Here is a 26,504-nt window from a genome sequence, read left to right as displayed (position 1 = left end):
AAATAAATTTTATTTTCCAGCATGATGTATGGAACAAAAGCCATTAACAGTAAAAGGTCAGTGAAAATGATCAAGCTTGTTATAAAAAGTATAAATATAACACAATCCTCATAATTTTAAGGACACTTAATACATTTTGTCAAATGCTATAAATAAAAACTTGGGTTTCTCTTAGAATATATTGTCTAAACCAGTAAGACAAAACAGTAAATGCTTCTTCTCCTTGAAAAGTTCATAGGGTTCATTCTTTGAATAGAGAGTAAAATCAACATGTCAGCACCATAAAAAATAAAACAAACAAACACTGATTTTTATCTTCTCCGTGTGTGTATGGCCTGGTCTGTGTGGTAGACGCTGAGAGACAATCACACAGAGATTTATCACCATTGTTTTCATGAGGCATTCTCTTCATTCATGGTGGTTTTCACTACCGGTGTCAGGTTAAATCTGACCAGAAAGGACTCTATTGACAGTTTTATGTGTTTACTTTGACAGAAATAAACAATGGCCACAACATAGTTGGACGATTGCTAATGTGTTGGCTCACTTCAATGTTTTCCTCATTTTCCCTGACATATAAAAACTCCAAATTGGCTGCCCCAAGCTCAGATTTTGAATGCAGTACAAACCTCATTTGCTCATCCTTTGCCAAAGTGAACCTTTTGAAGGTTAGTGTGTCAGAGAATTTCCTGACCCACTTTCTGAGACAAGAAGACAAAATAAGACTTCTATCATTTTAAAATTATAAAATTGCCTCTTCTTTCTATACAAGGCTAAAAAAAAGAGTGAGTAAACATCCATATTTAAGCCTGAGAAAACATAAAAAAATACACACTTATAAAACTACAAAAATAATATAGCTTCCATTCTTAAAGAGAATGAAAATCCTTAAGATTTGTGTTGCCCTTTCATTCCAGCCTTTGGCTTAATCCTTTTTATGGAATAAACTGACTCCATTAATCGAAATACAACATTTGTAGTGAGACTCAAATATCCAGTATAGCATTCCTGTATAGTTTTCATCCTCTGAGGTTAACAATGTCTTTTCCTGACTTGGGACAGTGTGTCTGTCTGTTAAAAACCAACAAATGCTTTTGAGATTCATCGACAATGCCCTCACGGAGAGGTCTTTGGAGCTGCCACAAAGCTTGGAATGGCCCAGATTAATGTGTGTTGGAGAGCCATAAGCATAAGGTGCCACATCTGTACACCAGGTCATCAGTTCTATGGCCAAAGCCCAACGGAGACCTAGACCAGTCCGGCTTCCCGACACATTCGATAGAACTGCCCCCTCTGTGAGATGAGGTTGGCTGGAGAGTCCATCTCAGAAATGTGGCCTCTGTCCATAACGATAACTCTGCGAAGCAGCAAGAAAGAAAGTATATTGTTTATATGCAACATATAGGTGTGTAATAAAGCTGTGCAGTACAAGCAAATATTGCAAAGCACATCTGTATTCGTATTGGTACAAAACAGTCTCCATGTCATCTCACATGTCATCATTTCCTTTGCTGTATCTGGATATAGCATAACACTCTACTAGCATATAACTTGCCTGCATCACATAGAGAGTCTGACCTCAAACACTTTTGCATAGTCCAACAAATAATCTAGCTGTTTCTCATTCAGATCCACAGGCAGCAAGAGTCAGATCCATTTTTAAAGCAGTTTTTACAAACAGATCTTTCCTCTGTATGTTAATTCGTATCTACAAATGACAGAATATAAGTTAACAATTCATTGATTAAGTTAGTGCAGTTAAATAATGCAAAAACAATGCATGTCACTAGTGACCATGTTACACCTGGATTTGACTCTTTGACTCCACAAACTGCATAGATCCTACTGGTTTAGGCAAAAGTTAATATTAACAAGTTTGTTTATAGGGCTACAAGAAAGAATATATTTCTTTAGAACCATTCCCACAATTTACAGTCTTTGAAATGGTAAATAAAAACAGTTTTTTTTCTTCTAATAACAAATTCCCTTTACATGTTAGTGTCCAGAGTCCTCTCTTTTCACAGACTTTTGGACTGTGACAAGAAATGGATAAAAGCAGCAATATTCCAGAAGCTGGGATCATCTAATGTGGGATCTTTACCTAGCCTCAGTCACTTAATGAATTCTTAAAATTGTCACCATTACTTTTTTGTCGATTCACTAAATAGACAATAAACATTAATATACCTGGTGTAGTCCATGATGGTATTAAGGCGGTGAGCAATGGTCAGCACAGTGCAGTCCTCAAACTGTGTGCGGATTGTTGACTGGATGAGTGTGTCGGTCTCCAGATCCACAGCAGCTGTTGCCTCATCCAAAACCAAGATTTTGGTTTTCCGCAACAAGGCTCTGGCTAAGCATACGAGCTGACGCTGACCCAGACTACGTATACAAAGGAAGAGAAGGGAAGATTAGAATATCATACTAAACGTGGTGCTGGAGTAGACGCTACCGTACGCTACTGCGTGTCATATTGGTGAGCTTATGTGTACCTGAGGTTTTCTCCTCCCTCTGTGCATTCATGGTTAAGTTTGTCAGGCAGATTAGATACAAAGTTTTTGAGGTGAGCAAGTTCCAGTGAACTCCACACTTCCTCATCTGTGTAGGTATCAAAAGGGTCAAGGTTCATCCGGAGGGAGCCTGAGAACAGCACAGGATCCTGTGAGAGAGGACAGAGATTTTATTCATCACCGAAATGTCTAAATTAGTAATATAATCACTAATCATTTTTTTAATGTGATGAAAGCCAGATCTCAATAAGAGTTATTGTACCTGAGGAATGATAGTAATGCGCGATCTGAGGTCATGGAGGCCAATGTCAGCAATGTCGACTCCATCGATAAAGATCTTTCCCTTTGCTGCCTCTAAGATCCTAAAGATTCCCAGGGCAAGTGAGGATTTTCCTGCTCCAGTTCTACCCACAATTCCGACCTGAAAAAAATTAGGTTTTAGAAATGATGTTTTAGATAATTATGCAGTTTAAATCAAGGCGATGAACACTTTTAATATCACACAAAATGAATTACCTTCTCTCGCTCATGAATATGCAAAGTAATTCCTTTCAGAGCCAACTCAAGGCCTTTACGGTACTGCAGTCCGTAGTCCTGGAACTCTATAGTACCGTTCTGGGGCCAGGCCTGGGGTAGTGAGCTGCTCTCTATACTCCAACTGGCCTGTATGAGCCAATAAGGAAGGATAAGTAGAGAAACAAAAGCCCTCCTCTAGTACAGTTTATTGTCCTAAGCAGTGATTGGTGTACGTGTGTGTGCGGTGGGAATAATGACCTCTTTAGGAGTGTCAGCGTACTCGTTCACTCTCTCAACGGAAACAATGTTGTTTTCCACATCAGTCCAAGATCGCACAATCCAGCTCAGGATTCCAGTCACCTGCAATATTTAGTGAAAAGGCTTTTACTTCTCCTGAAATGCGATGCATTTCCGGATAGAAATAAAAACAATGCAATTTTCACTTTTTCTAGTTTAACTCCCAAATGCCTCATTCTGTAGCTGTGTGATCAAAGAATATATACTGTGTTTCTGGTGGTAATAAGGTGGCTACTTGGATAACAGTATAACAACGTGACTGTGGGTAGACTGTATTACCTGGAGAGAATGTGACACAGCCAGACCAACAATGCCTGGGCTCAAGGTGCTTTTCCCCATCACAGACAGAATGGCAGCAGCTAAGACCACACCATTACCAACAAACTCCAGATTGACTGCCAGCCACCTGTAGATATCAGTGTTATCATTAATATCATTAATAACATTGTTATCTCATAAATCAACCACAATTCTTAATGTTATAAACCTTATCCAACCCTCATCAACTGCTAAGTGAGCAAATGGAATATGAATAAAGCTAAGGCACTTTATAATGATCGCATATCCTCTCACCGGGTGGCCACAAATCGAGGGAAGTAGGAGGTCTGATTGAAGTCAACCCTCTCATTAGCCTGCAGAATAAACCTGGACTGCTCTCCGAAGGCTCGGATGACGCTGGCGCCTTGCACCGTCTCATTGAAATGGGTATAGATGGGCGAGCGGCTCACAGCTTCCAGCCTGCGCAGCTGACAGGATGTGGCAACGTAGAAGCTCTGTTGGCCACAGTGGAAAAGTAAAACACCATCTTTAATGAATGAAACAAGTGGGAACGCTCAGGGCTTTCCCATAACTCAGAGTGAATGCATTCAAAGTCCATGTCAGCAGGTGGGGAACAAAATTCAAGTGGATGGCAAAATCAGCAGGTTTGGTTTTGGAGCCCAGAACTTTCCAATAACATACAGTAATGGAACCCAGCTCTTGCTAAGCAACATTCAACAGCATCATCTCAAATAAGAAACTAAAGATCAGAGTGGAGAGTTTATATTTTGGGGAGAAAATATACCTGGACAAAGGCATAGAGGAAAGCGAGAGGCAGGATGATCACGGCTGCAAAGGGTGTAGCCATCAACACGATGATGCAGACTTCCATGAGCTTGAAGACGTAGCTTAGCATCATCTTCAAGCCTTCAGGGACCATACAGTCAATAGCGTCAATCTCCTTAGCAAAGCGGTTCAGGAGGTTGCCACTTGGCGTGGACTCAAAAAAAGACATTGGAGAGTGCAACACGTTGTTCAGGAGGTCCATGTGCAAGTGGCGAGAGGCGATGATCCCGCAGATAGAGATGGCAACAGTCGTACCAAAGATAGCAACACCTGAAGGGAAGGGAGAATGAGTGTTTGTTATGTCCAAACGAAGTTAAATTGTTTGAATCATTTGAAGCATCATTTGAATTAAACCCACTAACTCACCCTGCACAAACCCAAGGGCTCCAAAGACAGTCAGTTTCAGGTCTGTATCAATTTGGGTGCCGTTAACAACAGGATCATCAGCCCACTTGCTGAGCCAGTAGTTGTAAGCCAACGAAGCGCCCTGCTGGAAGGCGTACAGGAAGACGATGGGAATGATGATGGCCAAACCGATTGTCTTGAAGTACTTCTTGTACATATCCAACCTCACCTGTTACAAACAGATAAAAAGCAGCAGGAATAAGAGAACTAGCTTCACATCAATTCCCTCCATTTATCCAAGTCCAGATCAGAGATAATAAAACAATTTTATTCATAATTATTAAACCAGCAATAACTATTTTTGCAGACACAACCAGAACAATGTGTCTGCCATGACCATGTGTTTAACTTTACTGCTGTGTATCTGTTTGCCGTTTGGTGCTGGGCAGGTCATGTAAAATGGCTTTTCATTGAAGATGGCTTCTTGTTTTAGCCAAAAAAACCATAAGGGGAGTGACTGTCTACCAAAACATTAGACTTGCACAATCTAAAATAACAACAATGATTTGAAATATACTGGCAAGCTAAGCAGAGTTGAGGGAAACTGCAGAGCATGGTAGGGAGTGGCACTGACACCTAATTTTAGGCCTTTTTCAGACTTACTCTTCCAGTGCGTGCCTTGTCAACTTCAGTGAGCTTTCCCAAGTCCTCTGGTACTTGTTCCTGGTCTGTTTCAGAAACAGGCTCCATATTCTGCAGGTTTGTATTAGTGGTGTCACCCCTAAGGAGAGGTCAGAGGTCAGTTTCATAAAAAAGTATGGTTTATATTCCAAATATGAGAATGAGGAGTGATGCATTTGTCAATGTACCCAATGAGCTGCTCCTGTGAGAGATCTCTGGAGAATGGCATGAAGTCGACCATACTGAGGCGAGCATTAGACCTCCTGGAACCGGCTACATGAAAAGTGTGCATAGTGTTGAGTTATTACTGGGAATTTAAGAGATTGTCTTAATGTAAAACAGCAAAACTAATGTCTGAAATGTCTCTTCACCTCGTTGTATGGCACTCTCTTTTCTCTCTGTGCTTGCAAAGGTGTGGATGAAGTCTGCAAATGCGCCGTGGTGGCTGAGGAGCTCCTGGTAAGAGCCACTCTCTGTGATTTCTCCATCTACGAGGACGAGGATGAGGTCGGCCTGCGGCAGGAAGCTCATCCCATGGGTCACCAGGATGCGGGTCTGTATAGCAAGCCACACAAGTCAGAAAAATGACATGTAAGCACAATCCAACTCTAAATTGAGGCTTTCTTGAAAACAAAGGTGTCAGCAAAGTGGTTGTTTCCATATTATGATAACAATAGCACAGAACTTGTAACTGGCGCAATTGTCTTTGTGGTTGCGTTGAACTGGATAAACTGCACTTTGCAGACGTTATATGGCATTACCTTGTCTCTAAGGACTCCTTTTGGTCCAATGACTTTGTCGAAGATGTGTTGACCCACATGTGCATCAACGGCAGACAGCGGATCATCCAGCAAGTATACATCAGCCTTTCTGTAGACAGCTCTGGCCAAACTGACCCTCTGCTTCTGCCCGCCTGAGAGGTTAAGTCCCTGCATGGAGAAAAAACGTTTAAAATATCTGAGACTCAACATATGCATGAAGCAGCATTTTTTTTAAACAAAGTATTCAATACCTTCTCTCCAATCTCTGTAGCATCTCCAGCAGGTAGGATGTCCAGGTCAGGGAGCAGGGCACAGGCCTCGAGCACACGGTGGTACCATGTTTTCAGCTTTTCCCGGCCAAATATGATGTTGTCTTGGACTGTGGCATTCTGAATCCAGGCTTGCTGGGGAACATACGCCACAGAACCCTGTGAAGAGACAGTCAAAAGCGAGAATATCAATATTTATTACAAGTTGCCCACAAACTATGAATAGACCTTGTTATGGAACGCAAGCTTAGTACCTTCACAGTAACTTGGCCACTTCTTTTCTCCGTTTCCCCAAGCATAGCGGACAACAACGAGGACTTTCCACTGCCTACATGTCCTACCACAGCAACAAGGGAGCCTCGAGGTACACTGACACTGATCCTGTCAACAAAGAAGTGAATTTTCCTGTAAGCCTCAAATCTTTTATTCTGTTGTTGATTTCTTTTTTCAATCTTCTTTTTCCAAAACATATAAACACATACTTAAGACATACCGTTTAAGACATGGAGGACCCTCTGCAGACCAACTGAAAGTGCCGTTTTCTATGACCACATCTTCTCCGTCTAAACAATAAAGAGAAGATTGACTTAAAAGAACAAAACCTGCAGCGAGCACTGGAAAACAGATGTATTCTTTCATCCTTAGTGATAAACAAACTTTCAAAACAAAGCTTCTCCTTGAAGTTACTCGGCAGGGTGCAGCCAGGGCGTAATTACAAGTGAATTTTCTTAATCATACAAATTACAGAGCCGCTGCTTTTTCACAAGCTGTCTTAGGAAGTGTTGACAGTTTACAGACAGAGGAGTGCAGTATATTTTTTTATTTCTTTCTGAATCATATGTCTGAATTCATGCTGTGATTTACGTTCAACCGCTGAAGGGAACATCCTATAATTACCCTGTCTACCAGTCAGCCTGGGGACCCAGGAAGTGACAGTGCACATGATCCATACAAGGTTGTGGTAGTCCACAGTTATAAACAACTACATCTTGTGGGATGCTTATATTGATTATGACAGCCTGTGATTTCAGGCAGTATGGGGAACCAAACTGTGGATATTTGTGAAACTGAAAAGTATAGAAGTGTATTCATTCAGTGTAATAGTGTATATATGGGTGGGGTTCTTACCAGAGCTCAGTGGTGCCTTTGAGACATTCTCCATTTTCAGTTCTTCTGAGCACAGGTACTTCCCCAGACGTTTCAGTGAGACTACAGCCTGAAACAGTCAGAAATGAAATGGTCGATATGTGCTGTTAAACTGTGGACTGTGAAAATAATCTCCTCAATCGGGGATGGAGAAGAAATGCAACCTACCTGCAGGGTTGTGCTTATTGCAAATGGAAGCTGACTGAGTGGAGTCTTCAGGATATTGATTAGCGCCATGGAGACAAAGACCTTCTGTGCATCCAGGACGTTCTTGTCATCAAGCATCACATAGACTCCAAACATGGCGAAAGCAATCTTGGGGGGGGAAAAAGGCACTAAATGTTACTTTTATGGGCAGAACCCTGCATGCTCTTTAGGCACAGACAGTTTTAAGAACAAGGATTGCACAGGTCTAAATTGTCAATATACTTTAACCCACGTCGAGACAAAAATCAGCAGCAATGCTTTAAATGTCTGATGCTACTTTCTGACTTCCCCGCCCTGTCTGTGGCACGTATCCCTAAGTCTAGCCGAGTCTTATTGTTCTGTAGACTTGAATCTTTAAAATAAGGCCACTTATGTATAATTTTATTTTTTGCGTCTCCAGCAAGGTGTTTGATAGAATAAGATGAAATTCTCTTCAGACATCTCCAGAGGATAAATCTTAATGATTTGATGATCTAACACAACCTTATTGATTTAACACTTGTAATTATTGTATTGTCTCAGCTTACTTTGTGTTTTTGGCATGGTAAGATGGTATAATGGTTATACCTGGTGGTTGCCAACACGTTAGCATGACTGAGAAAATACTAGTTACTAGTAGAATGCCACTATTTAAAGGTATGGTGCAAGAGCCGTGAACGAATGGGGACCTGTGGAGCTATGGCCTAAATGTAATTTCATGAGGTACGCTTTATTCTTCTTGTATTTTTTCGATAGAAAAGACTGAGACAATAGATACTACTGGCTTTGACTGATACCTTTCTGTAAAGATGAGGAAATTCACAGCACCACTAAGTTCTTCACGGCATCTGTTATTTAGATTTTAAGCATTAAATGAGCTGCAGCAGAGACATTGTAGCATTAGCCCCCTGAGAGCAATCACCTTCAGTCACAGCTGACTGCTTGTTATACACGCATATACATTTCTCTACTGTTTAAGCTACACTCCTAGCCTATAGTTAGCATTTGGTGCTATCATGGGACGGTCATGAAGTGAATTCCTATCAAATCTAATATATTGCTACTGTACTTGAGAAAGTACAAGATTTTTTTTTGTCTACATGTCTATTTATTCAAGACCGCCTCACTATCAAGACTGCAGACTATATAGCTCTTTAGCACAGTGGGCTTATTCAGACTTTAGACATGCAGGACTGCTTGTTAGTATCGTGGAGTTAGCCTCTGTATTGGAATGTCTATCAAATGATTGTTCTCACCAAGAAAGAAGAGGAGTTAAAGGATGCGATGGAGATGGAGTAGAGAATTTGAGACTTCTTCAGAGCCTTGAGCTCCTTTTCTCTGTAGCCCAAAACCTGCTCCAGGAAGGCCTTCTCCCAGGCATAAAACTTCAAGATTTTTATCCCATTCAAGATCTCATTCATCAGTCTGATACGGCCATCCATGAACTTCATTTGAATCTCCTGTTGACCAGACACAGGGGTTTTTACTCAGTATTGTTTGAAAAAGACCGCATGCAAAGCTGGAACTGAGGCACAGTGGATAGACAATTAGCAGACCACAGGATTCATGCATTTGTGAACATGGGTTTGACTCCCCTTATTACAGCTGTAGTAGTTTTCTTGAACATCACAGAACTTGTTTAATTCAGTAAGAATTTATTGCTTGTTACATTTTAGTGAATTTTATAACAAGGAAACAACAAAGAGCCAGGAATGTGGTCACTGCATTCAAGACTAAGTTCGATTAAACTGGCATCCAAATTTACAGAAGCCTCTGTTGTTTTTCCAAAGAAATGAAAAATTATGCCTTTCTACTGCCCACCCTTTCCTGTCATTGTTTTTCAAGCATGTTATATGGACCAGACATCAAAAGGACAAGGGAGAATGCACCATCCAGGCCAAACACCCACACAGCTCTTCAGTCACTATCTAAACCAGCTGTGGTATCCCTGACCTGACGTGCCAGATGTCTGGGCTACTGGAACGAAAGTGTGAAGGATTCCTGTAACAGCTTTTACCTGCAGCTTGCTTCTTTTCTTTGCAATGAATCCGTTGAGTGGAAAAATGAGAATGACAGTGGCAATTCCTGCCAGAGCTGACGGGCCAAGTTGCTGAAAAAAGGAGAAAGGATATGATTGTTTCAAGGTTTGTTTTTTTTTCTCTTACTCTGTTAGGCCTCATTTGTGCATGAATTGGATGCTTTGTAAAAACACTGCATTTCAACATACCTGCCAGAGGAAGAAGAGACAAAGCGCAATCTCAATCGGAGCCAGCCACACAGCATTAAAGTACACCACAAAGTCCATGAGCTTCTGAGTGTCTGCTGAAACCAGATTCACAATCTCGCCCACAGTGCAAGTCCTTCTGGCAGAGCTGTTTATCACCAAAGACTGGATTGCCAACAAAAGAGACAGAGTTGTTTACAGTGTAATTTAATATCCTCGTAAAGATTTCACAAAATCATTCATCTTAGGTAAAACTGCTAATCACATACTCCAATCTGGAAGAAGATAAGGTTTTTGTTTGTGCCACTTGAGACATAATTTATGTTGTGTGTCTGTGTCGGTTAGTGGCTTCATGTCCGTAGATATAGAGTGACTCACCTTCCTGTAAACCAAGCCCATGACAGCTGTCTTCACCCTCATTCCCACTGTGAAGCAAGTATACATGTACTGATGGTTGAAGAGGGACTGAAGGCAAGAGAGGAGGAACATTAGCGTGGCGTAGAAATAGCCCTTCCACAGTGGTGCATCTTCATCTCTCATGAAATCCAGCAGAAGACTATGGAGGAGGACAAAGAGATACTTAATCGCAATGTTTCAGATGGTTGCACATGTTCAATTTTGTCTTCAACCTCTGTATTGAGGCTCTGTTTCTATATCTTTCCTGGAAAGTTGCGAATGATGCAAAGCAAAACAGGCACAGACAGGTTTTTTACTCTTTTTACAGATTCAATCTGGTATTATCTGACTCTTTTCGTGTGCTTTTGCCAATGTCCTTGAGCGCTGCTGTGGCTGCTGGCTAACTGGCCATCACAAAGTAGCCTAGGTTGCACAACAGAGCTCAGCTTGTGGCCAGGCTGCCCTCACACTTGGCCAGCGGCTCCCTTATTGTGGTCCAACTGCATTTCTGCCATTTAGAGCCTCCTCTCTCTCTCTTCATGTCCTCCTTACTGGAGCAAAGAGGGCTGTGGTCTCGTCTACTTTTCTTGCTCACAGCTCTATGACCGTAATTAACACTTCCACTGCTTCTGTGCTTTGCATCAACAACAACATTCCAGTCTGACTGGTGGGATGGTGAGGCGGGTGGCGGGTCGGCCATGACCTGTTTTCACTGCTGCCAGCTTCTGTTGTTGTTTGGCAGTTGTCGTAAATCACCAAATCCCTTAACGCTATTTATCTGTCTATCTCTATATTTAAAGAGATATTTTAGACGGTTGTATTTTTGTCTGCTGTTTCTTGAATTTTCCCAGCAGTAAAACAATAAAACTTTATTTTACCCTAGCCTGGTCTGCAGTGCATCCAGGTAATTTCAGTCAGAGCTGAGGTTTGGAAAGGTCTGGCTGGAGCTTTCCTTAATACAGTACACTCAATGCCATTTGGTTTGTGGGACACTGAGCAGTGAAAAAGCTATATTTGGGAACTCAACAACAGTATCTCATTCCAAATATAATGGCACAGTTTCTTGCACTAAGTAAACCTCTTTCTATCAGACTAGACTACTTCATTTCTATCTTTATGCTAAATCGTCACAACATTTGTGGATTATATAAATGAGAGAACTGCTATCTAAGGGATTTTCAGCAATGGAAAAAAATACTCATGGGCCTCATGGTACTGGCTGAGATACACTTAATATTTGCAAATATTGGCAACTCATACTACATCTACTTAAAGCCACATGTCTTTCATAAAAGCAGAATTTGAGGTTCTGGTGCACTCTTACCTTAGCACCTGAGGGATGGCGAACATGAAGGCATCGTGGAATATGATACACAGAGTACCAGTCAGGAAGTACGGGCCGAATTTGCGTGCCAGTGTTCTGAGGAGGAAGAAGCCAGAGCTTTGTTCCTTTTGCAACTTCCTGAGGAGCTGAGCCTGCTCTGGCAGTCGGCTTCCCAGCGCCACACCTGATGCTAAGGCTTTCTCCTGCCTAAAAGAGCGAAGACATTGTCACAGTTACAGACATCTATGTTAGAGATGCACCAACATGCTGCTGTCTTTTAAGTCTCCAATGTAAAACTCTAAAAAAGCACTTGTTTTTCGTGCCACCGCTGAATTTGTTGGCAGCTTAGAAAAGCATTATTTGCTGAAATAATTATTAGACTTAACAACTGCTTTCAAAGCACTGGATTGTGTTAACAAGCCTTGGAAATGGCACAGAGTCTCTAGTCTTGACATTATGGTATTGTATTGTCCTCAAATGACTCTCTTTGGGCCTATTTTTAGCCCTAAATGCCTGTGGTGATGAGACATCCCAAGTTTTAATTTACCACAGTTACAGCTCTGCTCTGCTCGGGTCATTAATTCGACCAGCCCCATGTTGAAGTTTGACCACATTGCAATAAAATGGAACTGATTTTTGGCTATGACAATAAGGAGAGGAGCACAGGGGATCACAGGCCTATGTCAAAATAGCAAGACACGTGCATTTCCTGCACATGTCGTGTCCTGTCTTTTGTGCTGCAGATTCATGCACCAACTGCTGCCTGACACATATCAAACATTAAACAGCTGAACATGTGGTTCTTTAAAGGAATATGCTGACATTTTACATGCTTCTGATGTGGAGAACTATGTAAAAGCAGATGCCTTCTAAAATCTAACAAATAAAGCTGATGATCCCAGTAAAGATGTGGTTACCTAAGGTTAGGATTTAAATAAGAATTTTCAACAGAAAGTCAGAATGGCAGTGTGAGGACTTGAAAGATGACTGTTTATCAGGTTGACACAAAAATAATGTTATTGGTTCCAGTACTGTAACAGATTTTGTTATAGATTTTGCATCCACTAGTACACAGAGTCCACTAGGGTACGAACGATGTAAGTTTCATCAGCAGCAGCTGCATGTGAGGCTCAGCACGGCTGTTATTGTACCCTCCAATTTGCGGTGACCCCACAGACTTGTCCACCAACTGCACATGCTTCCCCCGAGCAGACTCCAAGTGGACTAGAAAGTAGTATAATGAGAACAATTATGTGTTTGTGGTGTCTGCAGATGTTTGTGTACGTGTCTTAAAGGAGCATAATCCCAGCCATACTAGAGAGGTATACAGATGCATATGCAAAGTGCATTGCAGTACTACTGTAAATACCCAAAGTACCAAATAAAATGTATCAAATTTAAATAATTCTCACTTTTGAAGTTTGGCACATTCAGCTGTCCAGTCCTGTTCCAGATCTGAGATGATCTTTTGTGATCTGTCTTCCTCCCTTAGGGTCCACAGATCCCCTGCTTCCAGTGGGTTACGATATCCTTTTACGACAAGTCTGAGGAAGAAACACGGGAAGTGATTCAAACAGAATAAACATATTATTGTAAACAAGCACAAACTGTTGTTGCAGTGAGTCAGCCGATGCCTAAAAATGAAAGGGTTTTAAAGAACCATCTTACCCAGTGAACCACCAGAAGAGGATCTTTGACAGGAAAGAGGCATCTTTCACAGGACAGGGATTCTGCAACAGATTAAAGACCAGACTCACTGTTGTTTTCGCAGTAAATCTCTCACCACTTGAGGGTTTTTGAGAAATACACATCCTAACAGAGTCCGTCGGTTGATGGTTGAATGGTGCACTTGTGCGGGCTGTGTTTAAGAATGCTAATGTGCGCAAACAACACTGCACACTCAGATGGTCCAGTCTGACGACCAAAGGCCATGAACTCCCACAGAACAGCACAAATAGTGCTCAGTGTTAGCGCAGGGTGAATATGACGTTTTGAGGTCTGCTGCAGACAGAGTGGAAATGTGTCATCACAAACTATAACAAGTGGATACACACGCAGAAAAACAGAGTTTGTCCCGTCACGCAAACTTTATGGCATCTCCTCCACCCTGCCACCCCCTCACTGGAGTGTTTGCTCTCATCAATACTCTCTGTCTCCCCTCTTCCTCTCTTCCTGTGAGTAACTCTAACCAGAGCGTGGGGCAGAGCAGCAGAGGAGGTGGAGGAAAATGGGTGTGTCCACCACGCCAGACTGTGGCTTCTGCACCCTCAACCTCCTTGCTACTTGCCAGCAATTTCTTAGGGGACTTTTCCAGCTATTTCAATTGTTTACCACTGCGGAAATATTACATCATATGTCTGTTTGATAAGTTAGAGGCTCATTTTCATTCACCTGTGAGTTGCCCCTAATCAGCGTATTATTCTGAGCTCAACAACGTTTGACCAAGCTCATGTTTGATGGGGTAGTGAGATCTGTATTAAGTAATTGCTTTTCTGTTGTGTGGTCACAGACTCTTAGCAGTGGTCTCGATGTTATCTCACAAAGTGAGTGAGCAGTACTGAAGGCATGCAGACACGCAGGCACACACACAGTCATTCACACTCCTCTCACAGGAAGCCAAAGTGGACATGTGAGAGTGAAAGGAAGGAGGATGTGAATCACATCATTTCCTCCAAAAGTGAAAAGTGTCTTCACAACAAAAGCGGAAAACCACAGGACAGCCACTCCGGCATTTTTCGTTCCTAGGTAATCATAGAGGATGTTCTTGACGGAAGCGGTTTACATTCTCCTCTGCCTACCTTTTCTGAGATGGTTTTTCCCTCTGGAGGCTGGTCAGCAAAACAGCACAGGAATAGCTGGGCCAACTGGATTGTGAAGTAGGAGAAGAAGGCGAGGTATCGTACAATATCAGAGGCAATGCCCTGTGGAATAAATAAATAGGAAAAGCAATGAAAAGGCAGCTGATAATGTCAGAATGCTGCAGTTAAAGTTCTTTGAGTTTACTGGTTTCAAGCAAGTTTTGCAATTTAGACATTTATTTTAAACTAGGGACACAATTAATTGGCTTTGCGGCCGACATGACGAGGGTTTTCATTTGGATCAAAATGTATTTTGGTTGTTTCATCTCTTTCAACATTACTTAACAAATCACACAACATCCTGACTGTGGTACAACGGATCATTTGTCACCACTGTGGCTTTGTGTGCAGTTTCACAACAGCACAAAATTCATTATATAGCTTTTATATAGCTTTTCCTTTGAGCGCAAGCCGTATAGCGGAGGATGGTTTCTGCACCGGGATCACAGACACAATAAAGAGTATTTTGGACCTTTAAGCCAAATCAGGGTGAAAACCCAGAGTCTTTAATGGTGTGCTTTTTATAAATGAAACAACAGTTAAATTTGTCTCGCAGTCACGCTAAGAGCCCGTATCTGTAAACAGGGAAATTGTGGTTTCACAAACCAGCACCCTTACTTTCAATCAAGGGAGCAGCTGCAATATTAACCACTCAGAGACTTTTGTGAATTGTAGGACTCGCATGTTATTCTTGACATACAGAAACTTTGGGCTCTGGCACAGGCTTTGTTTACAACTGGGACAGAGCCACTGCCACAGGCTGTGTGCTGTGTATGTGCAGCAGTATGGCTATGCATAAGAGTTGGAGCCATGGTAAACAGTAAAATGATTTTCTGTGAAAAGTGTGGTGCCGTGCCCAGAAAGGCGATACGAAGAAGCCAAACGGATCCGGCCACACTGTGAAAAGCAGGGTCAGGATGGTCGGAGAGTGGGTGGGAAAAATGTAGGTCAAGCAGCTAAGAATGACCAAGGGTCCGCAAACATGAACTCCGTCAACTTGAGCTGTCAACGCTGCAATTTGAAATGGACACATTCTTCGTAAACATTTAGAATACATCTCAGCGCTATATACAGTCCACACGGAATAAAACTGCTGAGCTGTGCAGCCTCCGCTTCTTTTATAGCTCATCACAGCAAAAGAAAACGTCTTACTGTTTGTATTTTGTCATGCAACAGTACTGATGTTAGTGATGACCGCTATAGTAAAACCCTCAGAAAACAAATACTGGCCAGGATAACTGGGAACAAAATGGCATTTTTAAATAATGAAAATTACAGACATTGAAATATACCAGTCAAAAAAACACTAAAAATGTTTTGTTTGCAATTTTGAAACTGTTAAACAGATCTATAACGTCACTATTCATTGCCTAAATCTTTCCTTTCTTTGGTTTTACTTCTGAGATCTAGTCCAATTTTTATTTACTGATGGGATCCTGGAAATTCCTCACTACTTCTGTTGCAACCGTATGAATATTAAATTCATATTTGTACATTCTAGGAAAAAGCACATTCAGTTTCCTTCCCAAGTTGGTTGAGAGGAGTGATATCGCTTGTGGCTGTATGCTTGATACCTAGCTCCACTATTTAGCATAAAAACAAAATCTGTCTCAGTAGCTGACACATTACATTAAATTTTTGTAATCAGTTTACTGTCTTTGTGGTAGACTAAGCCAATTAGTCTACCAGGAATTATAACTTCCTTTGTTTTATGAGTTTTAGGGGAGTTGCCTGCAAATTTGAAACTTTAAATGCCAGTCTTGACGTATAATACCTTCTAGCTGGCAGCAACAACAGTTTTTGGAGGAGAGGATGTGGTAAAAAGCCTAAAGTGATTAACCAAATTTAATACGTAGATAGGGTTCATCATAAACTAGAAATATGGTATGGAGGATATAGTAAGAATTTATGAGTGGTTACATGTGTGCACCGTTCATGTGTCCGCATGTGTGAAATGAAAACATCTGCGTGTAAATCATATATGGCTTTACATTATGTGTGAATGCATAGATTTCCATCTGGCTGTGGTTACAGCAGTGTAGGTCCATAAACACAGCGCTGACGTTCCTCTGGTCTGACCCTGGGCTGCCATGTCTCACCAGCATTTATCCCAGGCCCATCATTACTCTCCCCCAAACAGTATGGGAATGTCACACTGAGAAACGATAAAACAGAAATATGGATGTGTGTGTGTTTTTATGGAAATGCAAATGTGACTGCCCCACGGCTGCGTGAACAAAAATACAAACCTACCCCCATGCAACAATGATTGCTGTGTTCGACGGGAGACACAGGAAGAAAAGGAAACCCTAAACACACACAGGCTTGACCAGAATTGGCAGTGTCATCCTCCAACACATTGTGTTAACTTTGGGCTACCTTGGTTAAAATTGGGGGATAGAGCTAGAAATTCTTTTCTGACACAGGGTACAGCTCAAGCTGTGCTGCTGGAGTCTCGCGTCTAGACTATGGGTAGGAGCACAGCTGATTAGATACCTCTTCACGGTGTTTAGACATGGCAGGTTCACTAAGTTCAGACTGGGCATGCTAACAAATTCACTTTGGCATGAGCCTATTTTTGATTTCAGTCTTTTTGGATGCAAGATGATATCGTTTATATTAAAGGGTACATTTATTTTTATATTCATTAATAGGCTAAGAACATACCTCATCCATGGCTAGCTGGATCTTTGCTCTTAGAGGCACCAGAGCACAAACAACTGCCAAGACCCAGAACAGGAAGAGGAATATAGAGGAACGACAGCCTCTTATTCTTTCCAACTGGATGATGCACATGGCCAGGATCTAGAAAGAGAGACAGAAAGACTTTAATTTAACAGTTAACATGTGTGGTTCTTGCAACACAGGACAGGAAACAACTCTGTCCCTGAGAGCACCATAGAGAAGAGAGCCAAACTCCAGTCTGTGATGCCACGTTGATACTGCCGGAAATGATTTCACGGACAAAAGGACCAGGAGGAATCAACTTTTGTAGAGCACAACAATGTTTTTCAGTCTCTGGGAAACTCAGATTTCATAGTCTGTGTACAGTCATGTCAACTGCTTTCTAATTGGCATTGCATCTATAGATTGCATTATAAATTTAAAAACAGAGATCTTCCAAAAGGCTTTCCTTTGACTCTAAATGCCTCTGGATTTATGTCTATATGAAGACTTCAGGTTATTTGAATATTCTGATATTCTGCAGAAATCCAAAGAAAGTGATATTTTTATGCTCATTGTTTCTCACCTAACCAACAATGAGCCAAACTAGCTTAGAAATCAGTACAATAACTTCACAATCCACTAACAAATGCAGTGCAAACTTAATATAGCAACAAAATAAATTGCAAAAAATGCTGACAAACGTTGAAGTTAACTACGGTTAACATTTTACACAACATTTAATTCGTGGAAAAACCTTCACTTGATGCAGGGGAATAAAACTGCCAACAAGCTGTTTTTTTTCTGGTTAATATTAACAAATGCTATCTTGCTTACTAAAACAAATGCATGACCCGAGGATGCTGACAGACGATCTTTTAATGGCTGCGTGTGTCACCGGATGCCACTCGTGGAACCACAGAACCTCATTCTCTTCTATTAGCTGCAACTGTCAGTGCGAGTGTTTTCCACAGAGCACAGATTTCATGTGATCTAATGTAATTTTATAAAAACCTCCAAAAATAGCTCTGATTCTGGGAATTCCCTGGCTGCAGACACGAATATGACTTGGCTCTTTTCTCTTTATAAAAATGACACATATACGCCGCATGCCACACTGTCCTATATACTTTCCTGTTTTCTCCAAAAAACAAACAAACAAACAAGCAAAAAAAGACTAATTTGGTTTAGACATGCTGGCTATCTGTCTGTGCTCAGAGGAGGCACGCATCGGCTTGTGAACCTCTGTAATTGGTCCCTCACCGAGTGGTTGGCCAAGTGAGACGTCACTTCACCGTGCCAGCTCATCACCAAGTGGGGAGAAAGCGGATTTAGGTTTCATAATGAGCACCCACATTGGTTACCCCGGGACGAGCCGCAGTGCTGTCCTGTTATAAACTGCTGGTCTGTCAGTTATATAACTTTTTTCTTTTTGCATCAACAACCTGAAGCACTTTGTGTAAATCCAGTGAATATCTTCGTGCTAATATAAACAATATTCTTGCTGCAGTGATGATGAAACATTTGATTTGATTTGATTTGATTTGTTCATTCATTTTCCCCAACACATTTGATGCTCACCAGCCCATCAGGGAGAGAGAATATAAATAGACACGCACTTACAGTCACACATATGGGGAATTTAGAGTCTCTGGTCTACCTGACTTGAATGTGTTTGGGAAGTTGGAGGGAAAGCCATAGATACAGTAAAGAGGGGATGTGAACAACATGCCAACCCAAAACGCACAAATGTCAAAGAATCTTGTGTGCTTTAGGACCGAAGCTATTCTAATTAGCAATACTTTAGTTAACTGAGTAGCTTCTTTAATAGTTTTCAATGGAATTTTATTCTGCTTTAAATGCATATTTGTTTTCTGAACATAAAATCAGCAACACTGGCCTGGTTTATTCATTCACTGCTTTATATACATAGCATAGCAGCGCTGTTAGCAAAAGATTTTGAGCCTATTAGTGCTTGTGGTTGCACGCGCCTGAGCAGTGCCAGTCCAGCCCTCTCTTAACTCAATTTTGTGGTCTTAGCCAACTAAACACGAAATGCTTTAATACTACCTGTGTAGCAACTACTGGAGATTTAAGATTATCGTCAAATGAAGTTTGAGAAAAAGAGGACATTTTTATGCCACAGTTAATCTTCCAGTTACATAACAATAGATTAAAGTGCCAGTGAATGGTAAAAATGGATTTGTGGGACAGCCCAGCATGATATAAAGATTGAACAAATGCAAAAGTCAATAACTTCAACTGTTATTTAATACAGTTTTAGAAGTATTTTCCTCTGCTGCATATGGGAACAATATTCTTAACTATGTTAAACTAGATATTGCTTGTGATCATAAAGATAAAATAGTTAGCTAAAAGATGCTAAAATGCTACATTTTAGCGATAATTAGTTGATTAACACTGGGGATGAATCAATATAAATGAATGTATTTCATAGGTTAATTTGACCCATTAGTCAGTTCATCTTATTGACTGCTGGAGGAGTTAAGTAAGACTATGGGACTACTTAACACCATATCTATTAGGCACACTCTATGTTAGTGTGCTGTACCAAGCCCATGGGAAAAACCTTTTTTTAAATTCTTTTGCTCCTAAACACATAAGATCACATCAGCCCCAGTCCAAACCTTAACACCAAACTGGCCTTAGGTCAGCGTACGAGAGGAAGGTCGATCTTATTCCTAGCTTTCCGCTCTGTCTTGCCACCATATTGCTGCAAACCATAAGCCCATCTGTTTGTAGGAGTCAGTGGGTGGAACTAACTTCATCACTAGGCCTGAATCAAACCCCGACCTTATAATTACATGGGAAGTGTGCAGTGCTGGGGATGGAATAGGAGCTTTACGTCATGGCATTACTGATTATAGCCGGTGTCATGTGTGTACTTTACATCCGTACTGACCACGATTCATTCGTGGGCTGACTGACTTGGGCGAAAGCGTTCCCATACACTAACTTGAGTTGAAGGGCAACAAAACAAACTGGTCAGAGCAACAAGAGCACAGTGTTCCGTTCCCGCACCCAGGGACTGGTTGGTGGTATGTGGCTAGAATCAACATCTAGAAAATTATATCCTTTAATAAAGATAAGTCTGGCACATAGATTAAAAGATTGGAGACATGTTCTTAATGTGATTTAGGAGTTTGTTGTCTGCCCCCCCACCCTCCTCCCCGGTGTGAGAAATTAGATATTCCAAATAAGGGACCTTTTTTGAGATGTATCCTTTTGATACAAGAGACGTCTCAGTGTATTTTTAACACAAACACGTGCTGGTATTTACTCAAGAGTCTGAAAAGACCACAGGTGGGTAAAGCTGTCTGACTTGGAGAGTGAGACTGAGCAGAACCTGTATGAGGCTACAGAGAGAGAGAGAGCTTTGTACGTAAACTTATACGACTGTGTGGGTCGTATACGACAACTTTATAAGCTCACAGGAACCTTCCCATCTGGGCTCTGCACCCTTGCATAGCATTGTACTTTCTATCACTCTTGCTCAGGATAAACAGCATTTTAAACTTGCCATGCCACCCATGCTGAGCTGTACTCCTCTTCTCCTTTGCCTTCTCATCCAAGTTAAGTATCATTTAAGATGTACTGAAAATGAGTGGGATCGATGTTCTCAGAAACATTCAGGGACTTTTCTATCAACAAAGGCTAAAACATTTCTCTGATTGCACGCTGGGCCTTATTTTCTATAAATAACCTTCTAGCGCTCACCCTAGACACCACTGTGATCTGGGTCGTAGAGGCCAGTATGGTTTGCTTCGAGATGTTTTGAGGGAAGATACAAACAACATTTGTAAAGATTAAAGATCTCTTCCAGACTACGTACATCTGCATATGTCTTGCACTGATTCAGATCTAAACATTTGAGTCAGAGCTTTTTGTTTTGGGTTTTTTTTGGATTTTGGGTTTGGTTTATACCCAACCGAGGATTCTTGTTGCTAGGGTATCCGGAGGGCTATTTTGTCTTTTATCTTTTCTTCTTCTTTGCTAAGGCGTTGCAGTTGAACCCACTGAACTGTACAGTTGTGGTCAGAAGAATTGTGCTCAGAGAAGCATCTGGCATCTAAACTTCCAATCCAACAGTACACCTGTAGGCTATATAAAGACCGAATCTTCCTGTGTAATTAGGGTTAACACAGACTACAATTGTGTGTCATCACCTTTGTATTTGCTGGATTTGTGTGTTTTTGTTTTAAAGACAGACCACATAGTTGGAAGACAGTCATATGGACTTAATTGGGATTGAAGCCATGCCATTGTCAATGTTCTTCGCCACTAAGCAGCTCATTTGAATTCTAATACATAATTGACCAATCATCATGATGCATGATGATGTGTCAGATACAAACAGTACATACCTTGGAAACAGTATACACTAGATCATCACCTATAAGAAATATTATGGTTTATGCAGTGTTTTTTCATTATGTAGTGTATACTGTTTCCAAGGTATATACTCTGAAACATTATATTCAGTCATATTCTTGCAGATTTTATATCCATAATGTAAAAAACAACGCATGTAGACTCACAGAAGCAAGAAAATTAAAGAGGAAGGGTCCAAACTGGGAAAGGGGAAGTCAGAGGGAATGGACTTCCTCTGGTGTCTCATGAGTTCAGCTGAGAGGAGTTTGTATTAAAAAGCCTAAATCACACATGGAAACATGAAGCAATTCCCACTTCTTTCAGTGTCAGTTGTATATATTTTGTAAAAGAGGGATCCAGGCTGCAAAATATCTGATTCATTATATTTGGTTTATTTGGCCACTGCCAAAGTACCTAACAGTCACACTTTCATTGCATTGGAACTTTGCACATACATATGCAGTTACATTGACTCCACATGAAACAGTAAGTGATGTCATTATATAAGTGCTTTGCAGTCCGATGAGCGATTGTCAAATACAAGCAGGTTACTGTGATATTTGCATTGCCTGCTACACCATAAATCTAGCTATAGTTCTGCATCTTTGCACCTCAGTGTTTGACTAGCATACTGTATATTTGCACAGTGACATGTGAGCCAGCAGGACACAAGTCGAAATATTTCCCAAACATCTCTGTTAGCTAAAGCTACTCTGAATGAAGAACAAATGTCAGATCTACAAATCAACGGTGCATCTATATATAGAAATCATGGACACCTGATGCATAATTAGATGATTGCTTTGCAGTAATATTAAAGTTGTTGTCTGTGTTTAATAACTGTGTTTAAAAACTTGCGTTGTAGTTCTTGCTTTTTTATTCTTAAAGGATTTGTTTTCAACACTGTGCCTTAATGTTATCACTCCCATTCTGACGACATGTAGTTTCCCCCCTTAGTACAAACACTAAGAACACAGTGCAGTGCTTTGGCTAAATAAGGAATTGATAAACGCGCCTTGCTCCTATCCTTGATGTTCCAAATGTCATGCAAGTTCTAAAGTGTGCGTAACCTTTTCCAGGTCAATAAAACATTAAATTAAAACAACTGGAGTTTGATTTGGATAGATGTGTACATGTGTGAGAAAAAAGAGCCACAGTATTTACCACAGTCATGCTGCGAATAATAGGGCTGAGCAGAAAGACCATGTGGTGTTGGATATCCTGGCTCCTCTCCAACAGGATGTAGAAGAACTCCACAAAGCCAAATGAAGCCAGCAGGAAACCCAACACCTGAACAGAGCAGAGAGTATGAGGAGAATGAGTCGAGAAGCTAAAAACAAAAATAAACAAAACAAAAAAACAACAACACAAACTTAGCAAATGTTTCGACTTTTTTTCTTTTTCTGTCATGGGAAAAACTTAAACAATAAACTGAAGACTGGCCAGCATTTAAAATGATGTCTCACCATCTTGGCAGAGCAGAGACAGGACATTTGAATGTGTCCGCGGTCATGGCAGTAGAGATGAAGACAGTAGAAAGGGGCCAGCAACCACAGATAGATACAGGGGACCCACACCAGCACTGTGTTCTGGAAACACTGGGTTAGGTCTGGGTTGGCTGTGTACCATGTACGGTTCCAGTCCTGCATCAGAGAGAAAACAAGAAGTTCAAAAGTTCAGATTGAAAGAATATACTTAAAAGCCAGAAACCGAGGTCAAACTGTGCGATTATATTCATCATCTGACAGACTAAGCAGGCGGGACAAAGTGGCAAAAATCCCGACTTGGTGCAGGTCCTACGTTTCATCCATCAATCCACTGAGAGCGAAACCACAGCAGGTCAACAGAAAACGTATCTGTGCTCAGTCCTGAGAGAGTGCGAGCTGGAAAAGGCCTCCTTTGCCAAAAAAGCTGAGTCAGTATTTGAATGTTTTATTTTTTTTCCCCTCACCACGTCTCTGGCTTGTTTCCCAATTTGAGTAGGACAATATAACTGTCAACAAATCAAACGATGAGGTCAAGAACTACAGTAATAATGAAGCCCATAAACTATAAAAGTTTGTGCAGACGAGGTGTGTTGAGCAAATGCTGCCAAAATGTTGCGATTACGTAACAGTAGCGCAACCAAGATAGTCTGTCTATCGTTAAAAAAAGATACTTGGGGCTAAATGGCTTGTTGTTGTCAAGCTTCCCTTGTTTATCACCTCGCTGCCCTAATGAGGGGCAGGGTGTCTGGCTGTGCTAACAACACTGCCCTGGGGAGTCACCACAGGAAGTGGTTTTAAAGCTTCTAGCATGGCACATACGTCTGGCTCTGCTGGTAGAATTCCAACTGGGATAAGGTAAAGTGGCCAAAATTGGTGGCAGCTGCGAGATTATTATGTAACAACCATCTGTCCACACACAGGCTTTTGAGTGAAGCCCGGCAGGTGAGACATTGGGCAGACTGACGCTGTCGTTTCTGGTAACATGCCTGTGCATCTGTGATTAATTCAAGTTTACCATCAGTCAATACTGTTTACTGCCACATGGGTCTGAATCATGATCTGACTGTCAGGCTCTTGTTTCAGTTGCTAGCAATTATGATGATACACTTCTTTGGCTGCCTTAAAAGTCTGATTCTCACATACAGCTTTACTACATATCTGGTTAAGGTTATGCAACGAGTGCATGATTTTGCACCTATGGTATAACAGCAGCTTCTGTGAGGTTTGGCATATCAAAATCCATTTAAGTGAAAAACTGCTTGAGAAGGAGCGAGTGGGTGGCTACTTTCACAGACCTGTCTGAGTTCTGTGGTCAGTGGCAGGCAGATGAGCACTTTTATGATGACATCCAACCCATCAAAGCCTCTCTGCGCTCTTTCTTGTGCTTTTTGCTTGTTTCTGACCCTTGGCTGAAATGGTGTCTGGTAGATTTGAGAGTGGAGAACAGAGACACTTACTGTCCTCTGAATCTGCTCGTTGTTGCTTTTTACATCCCCTTTATTTCAGAAACCAATTCAGCGTGTTGCAATCCCGTTGAGTTTTGAGGAACTGTTAGAGGATTACCTATTGTGAGTATGTGACGTGTATAAACTATAGAGACTGTAATTTAAGGGAGCGTTGATCACTCCCCTGTCTGTCTCACTTTGGCCTGTTGTTCAAATTATAGATTAGGTTGATCTAAAAAGAAAGACGCTAAACACAATCCTAGCTCCTAAATTGGCCCCTTTCAAATTTGTCCTAAAACCTTTCAGGTCAGGTGTTGCTGGAACAGATTGCTGAGCTGGACTTTACAATTTCAGTTTTAGATCCATATAAATCTGCATTGCTGCCCCAAGGCTGTGACCAGTGAGTCAGCAATGATGTCATTTCCAAAACATGTAAAAAGGTCAGTGTAGTTAATAGCAATAGATATTTGTGGCCAGCAGAAGACAGAAACATCTGTTAAAACATCCCGTAAGAACAGCACATCTGTGTTTTGAAGTTTCATGGCAGCGAGGGCTGCACAAAATACAGTAACACGCTTTCACTTTCCCAACAGTGTTTGATGGCAGTTGTTTTGAGGTTTTGCAGGAGCAGAAACAGAGAACAAGAAGTAACGAGAACCAGAAACCGAGTGAAAGAGGAAGGACGAGGGTTGAAAAAGTCAAGTTGGGAATGAGTGCATTTAATAATCCTGGCATTCCAGTTGGATCACAGCCGTTCCTTTTATTTTAGAGCCGGGATTTAGAGTGTGGAGTCTTGCAAACATGCAAGACTAAAAACCTTTTCCAATTAGAGCAGCAGACTCACTGTGGTGCATTTCATCCAATCAGCATCTCGTTGTTATGAATTATGCCGCAGGATGACAATAAACACACAACTGTGGTATTCATCAAAGGTAAAGGCTGGCGTTCAGAGAAGCTTTAGATTAGAATTAGTAATACTGGCTGTGAATACTGAGAAGGTCAGTGTATGGGGGTTTTCTCCCTAAACACGCAAAATTAGTATTACTCATTTGATTTATTAATTAGTGCCAGTAATCCTTCTAATCCCAATAAACAACAGGTATCCAAGGACAAAATGCTAATCTGGCTAATGCTAATGGCACTGATCATTTAAATAATAAGATTAAAACAAGTTTAGGAGAGTTTCATCAAGAATTATACCAGTGTGTTTATACACCAACACTTCTGTAAACAAATGCTAATACTCATAATATAATCTGCCAAAATAACAAAAATATCTTTGATTTCATATTTAGCAATTCATAGACAACTACGAGCTGAAATTAACAGACATCTTTGCAGGAATAAGCAGGAATTATAAAGACATACCTCATTTTTTAAATGAATGCTGTTTAAAAGTGACCTTGGCTGAAAAAGCCACACACTCAGTAATGCGATGTGATTCCAGGGTCAGTGAACACATCATAAACTCACCCACAGAGGGTCCAGGCCACTGAGTCTGCAAAAGGCATCCATCCACTCGTTGGCTCCTTCCTCCCTGTTGCTCCACTTGTTGGGCTCGATCAGCACTGCTCCTCACAATGGGTAGCACAGACTCTCTGCAACAGCACCGGTGGGTGTATGTATGTGTGACGGGGGGAGAGACACTGAGTCCTAAAAGACTAATGGTTGTGTTTCTTGGGTTTAGCCGGTCCTCGCTTGTCTGTCTGTGTTTATTAGTGTGTGTCTGTTTGAGTGTGTGACCTTTCCTGCTCTTTAATAAAACAGCTTCTCTCAATGAAACGCTGTTTCTGTCTGCCTCGCTGTTTGAACTGGTGCTGCCCTGAGATTCTGTGTCTTTCTGAGTCTCACTCAGTCTGCCTGCTGTTTATGAGTGTGTCTCCTTGTTGGGTGGGTGGA

The 26,504-nt window shown here is 41.2% G+C and overlaps 1 protein-coding gene across 1 annotated transcript; it reads right to left on the bottom strand.

Annotated features, from left to right (window-relative positions):
- On the bottom strand, positions 1–26,459 carry abcc6a (ATP-binding cassette, sub-family C (CFTR/MRP), member 6a). The gene is made up of 31 exons (XM_005735798.1): positions 26,079–26,459; positions 23,140–23,316; positions 22,838–22,963; positions 17,285–17,422; positions 14,558–14,680; positions 13,428–13,489; positions 13,172–13,303; positions 11,760–11,966; positions 10,418–10,595; positions 10,043–10,204; positions 9,833–9,925; positions 9,072–9,275; positions 7,798–7,944; positions 7,612–7,699; positions 6,977–7,046; positions 6,738–6,864; positions 6,466–6,642; positions 6,215–6,382; positions 5,825–6,008; positions 5,642–5,726; positions 5,436–5,553; positions 4,794–5,001; positions 4,387–4,697; positions 3,897–4,096; positions 3,603–3,729; positions 3,285–3,386; positions 3,027–3,173; positions 2,773–2,931; positions 2,493–2,659; positions 2,188–2,382; positions 1–1,357 (listed from the first exon to the last, which is right to left on the bottom strand). The coding sequence occupies exons 1-31, from the start codon at positions 26,118–26,120 to the stop codon at positions 1,249–1,251; spliced, it is 4,533 nt and encodes a 1,510-aa protein (XP_005735855.1). The 5' UTR covers positions 26,121–26,459; the 3' UTR covers positions 1–1,248.
- Positions 26,460–26,504: the final 45 nt, after the last annotated feature.

This window comes from Pundamilia nyererei, unplaced genomic scaffold, assembly GCF_000239375.1.
Source record: "Pundamilia nyererei isolate P.nyererei 1_Seehausen unplaced genomic scaffold, PunNye1.0 scaffold00065, whole genome shotgun sequence".
NCBI lineage: Eukaryota > Metazoa > Chordata > Actinopteri > Cichliformes > Cichlidae > Pundamilia > Pundamilia nyererei.
This window is presented reverse-complemented; position numbering and strand designations above follow the sequence as displayed.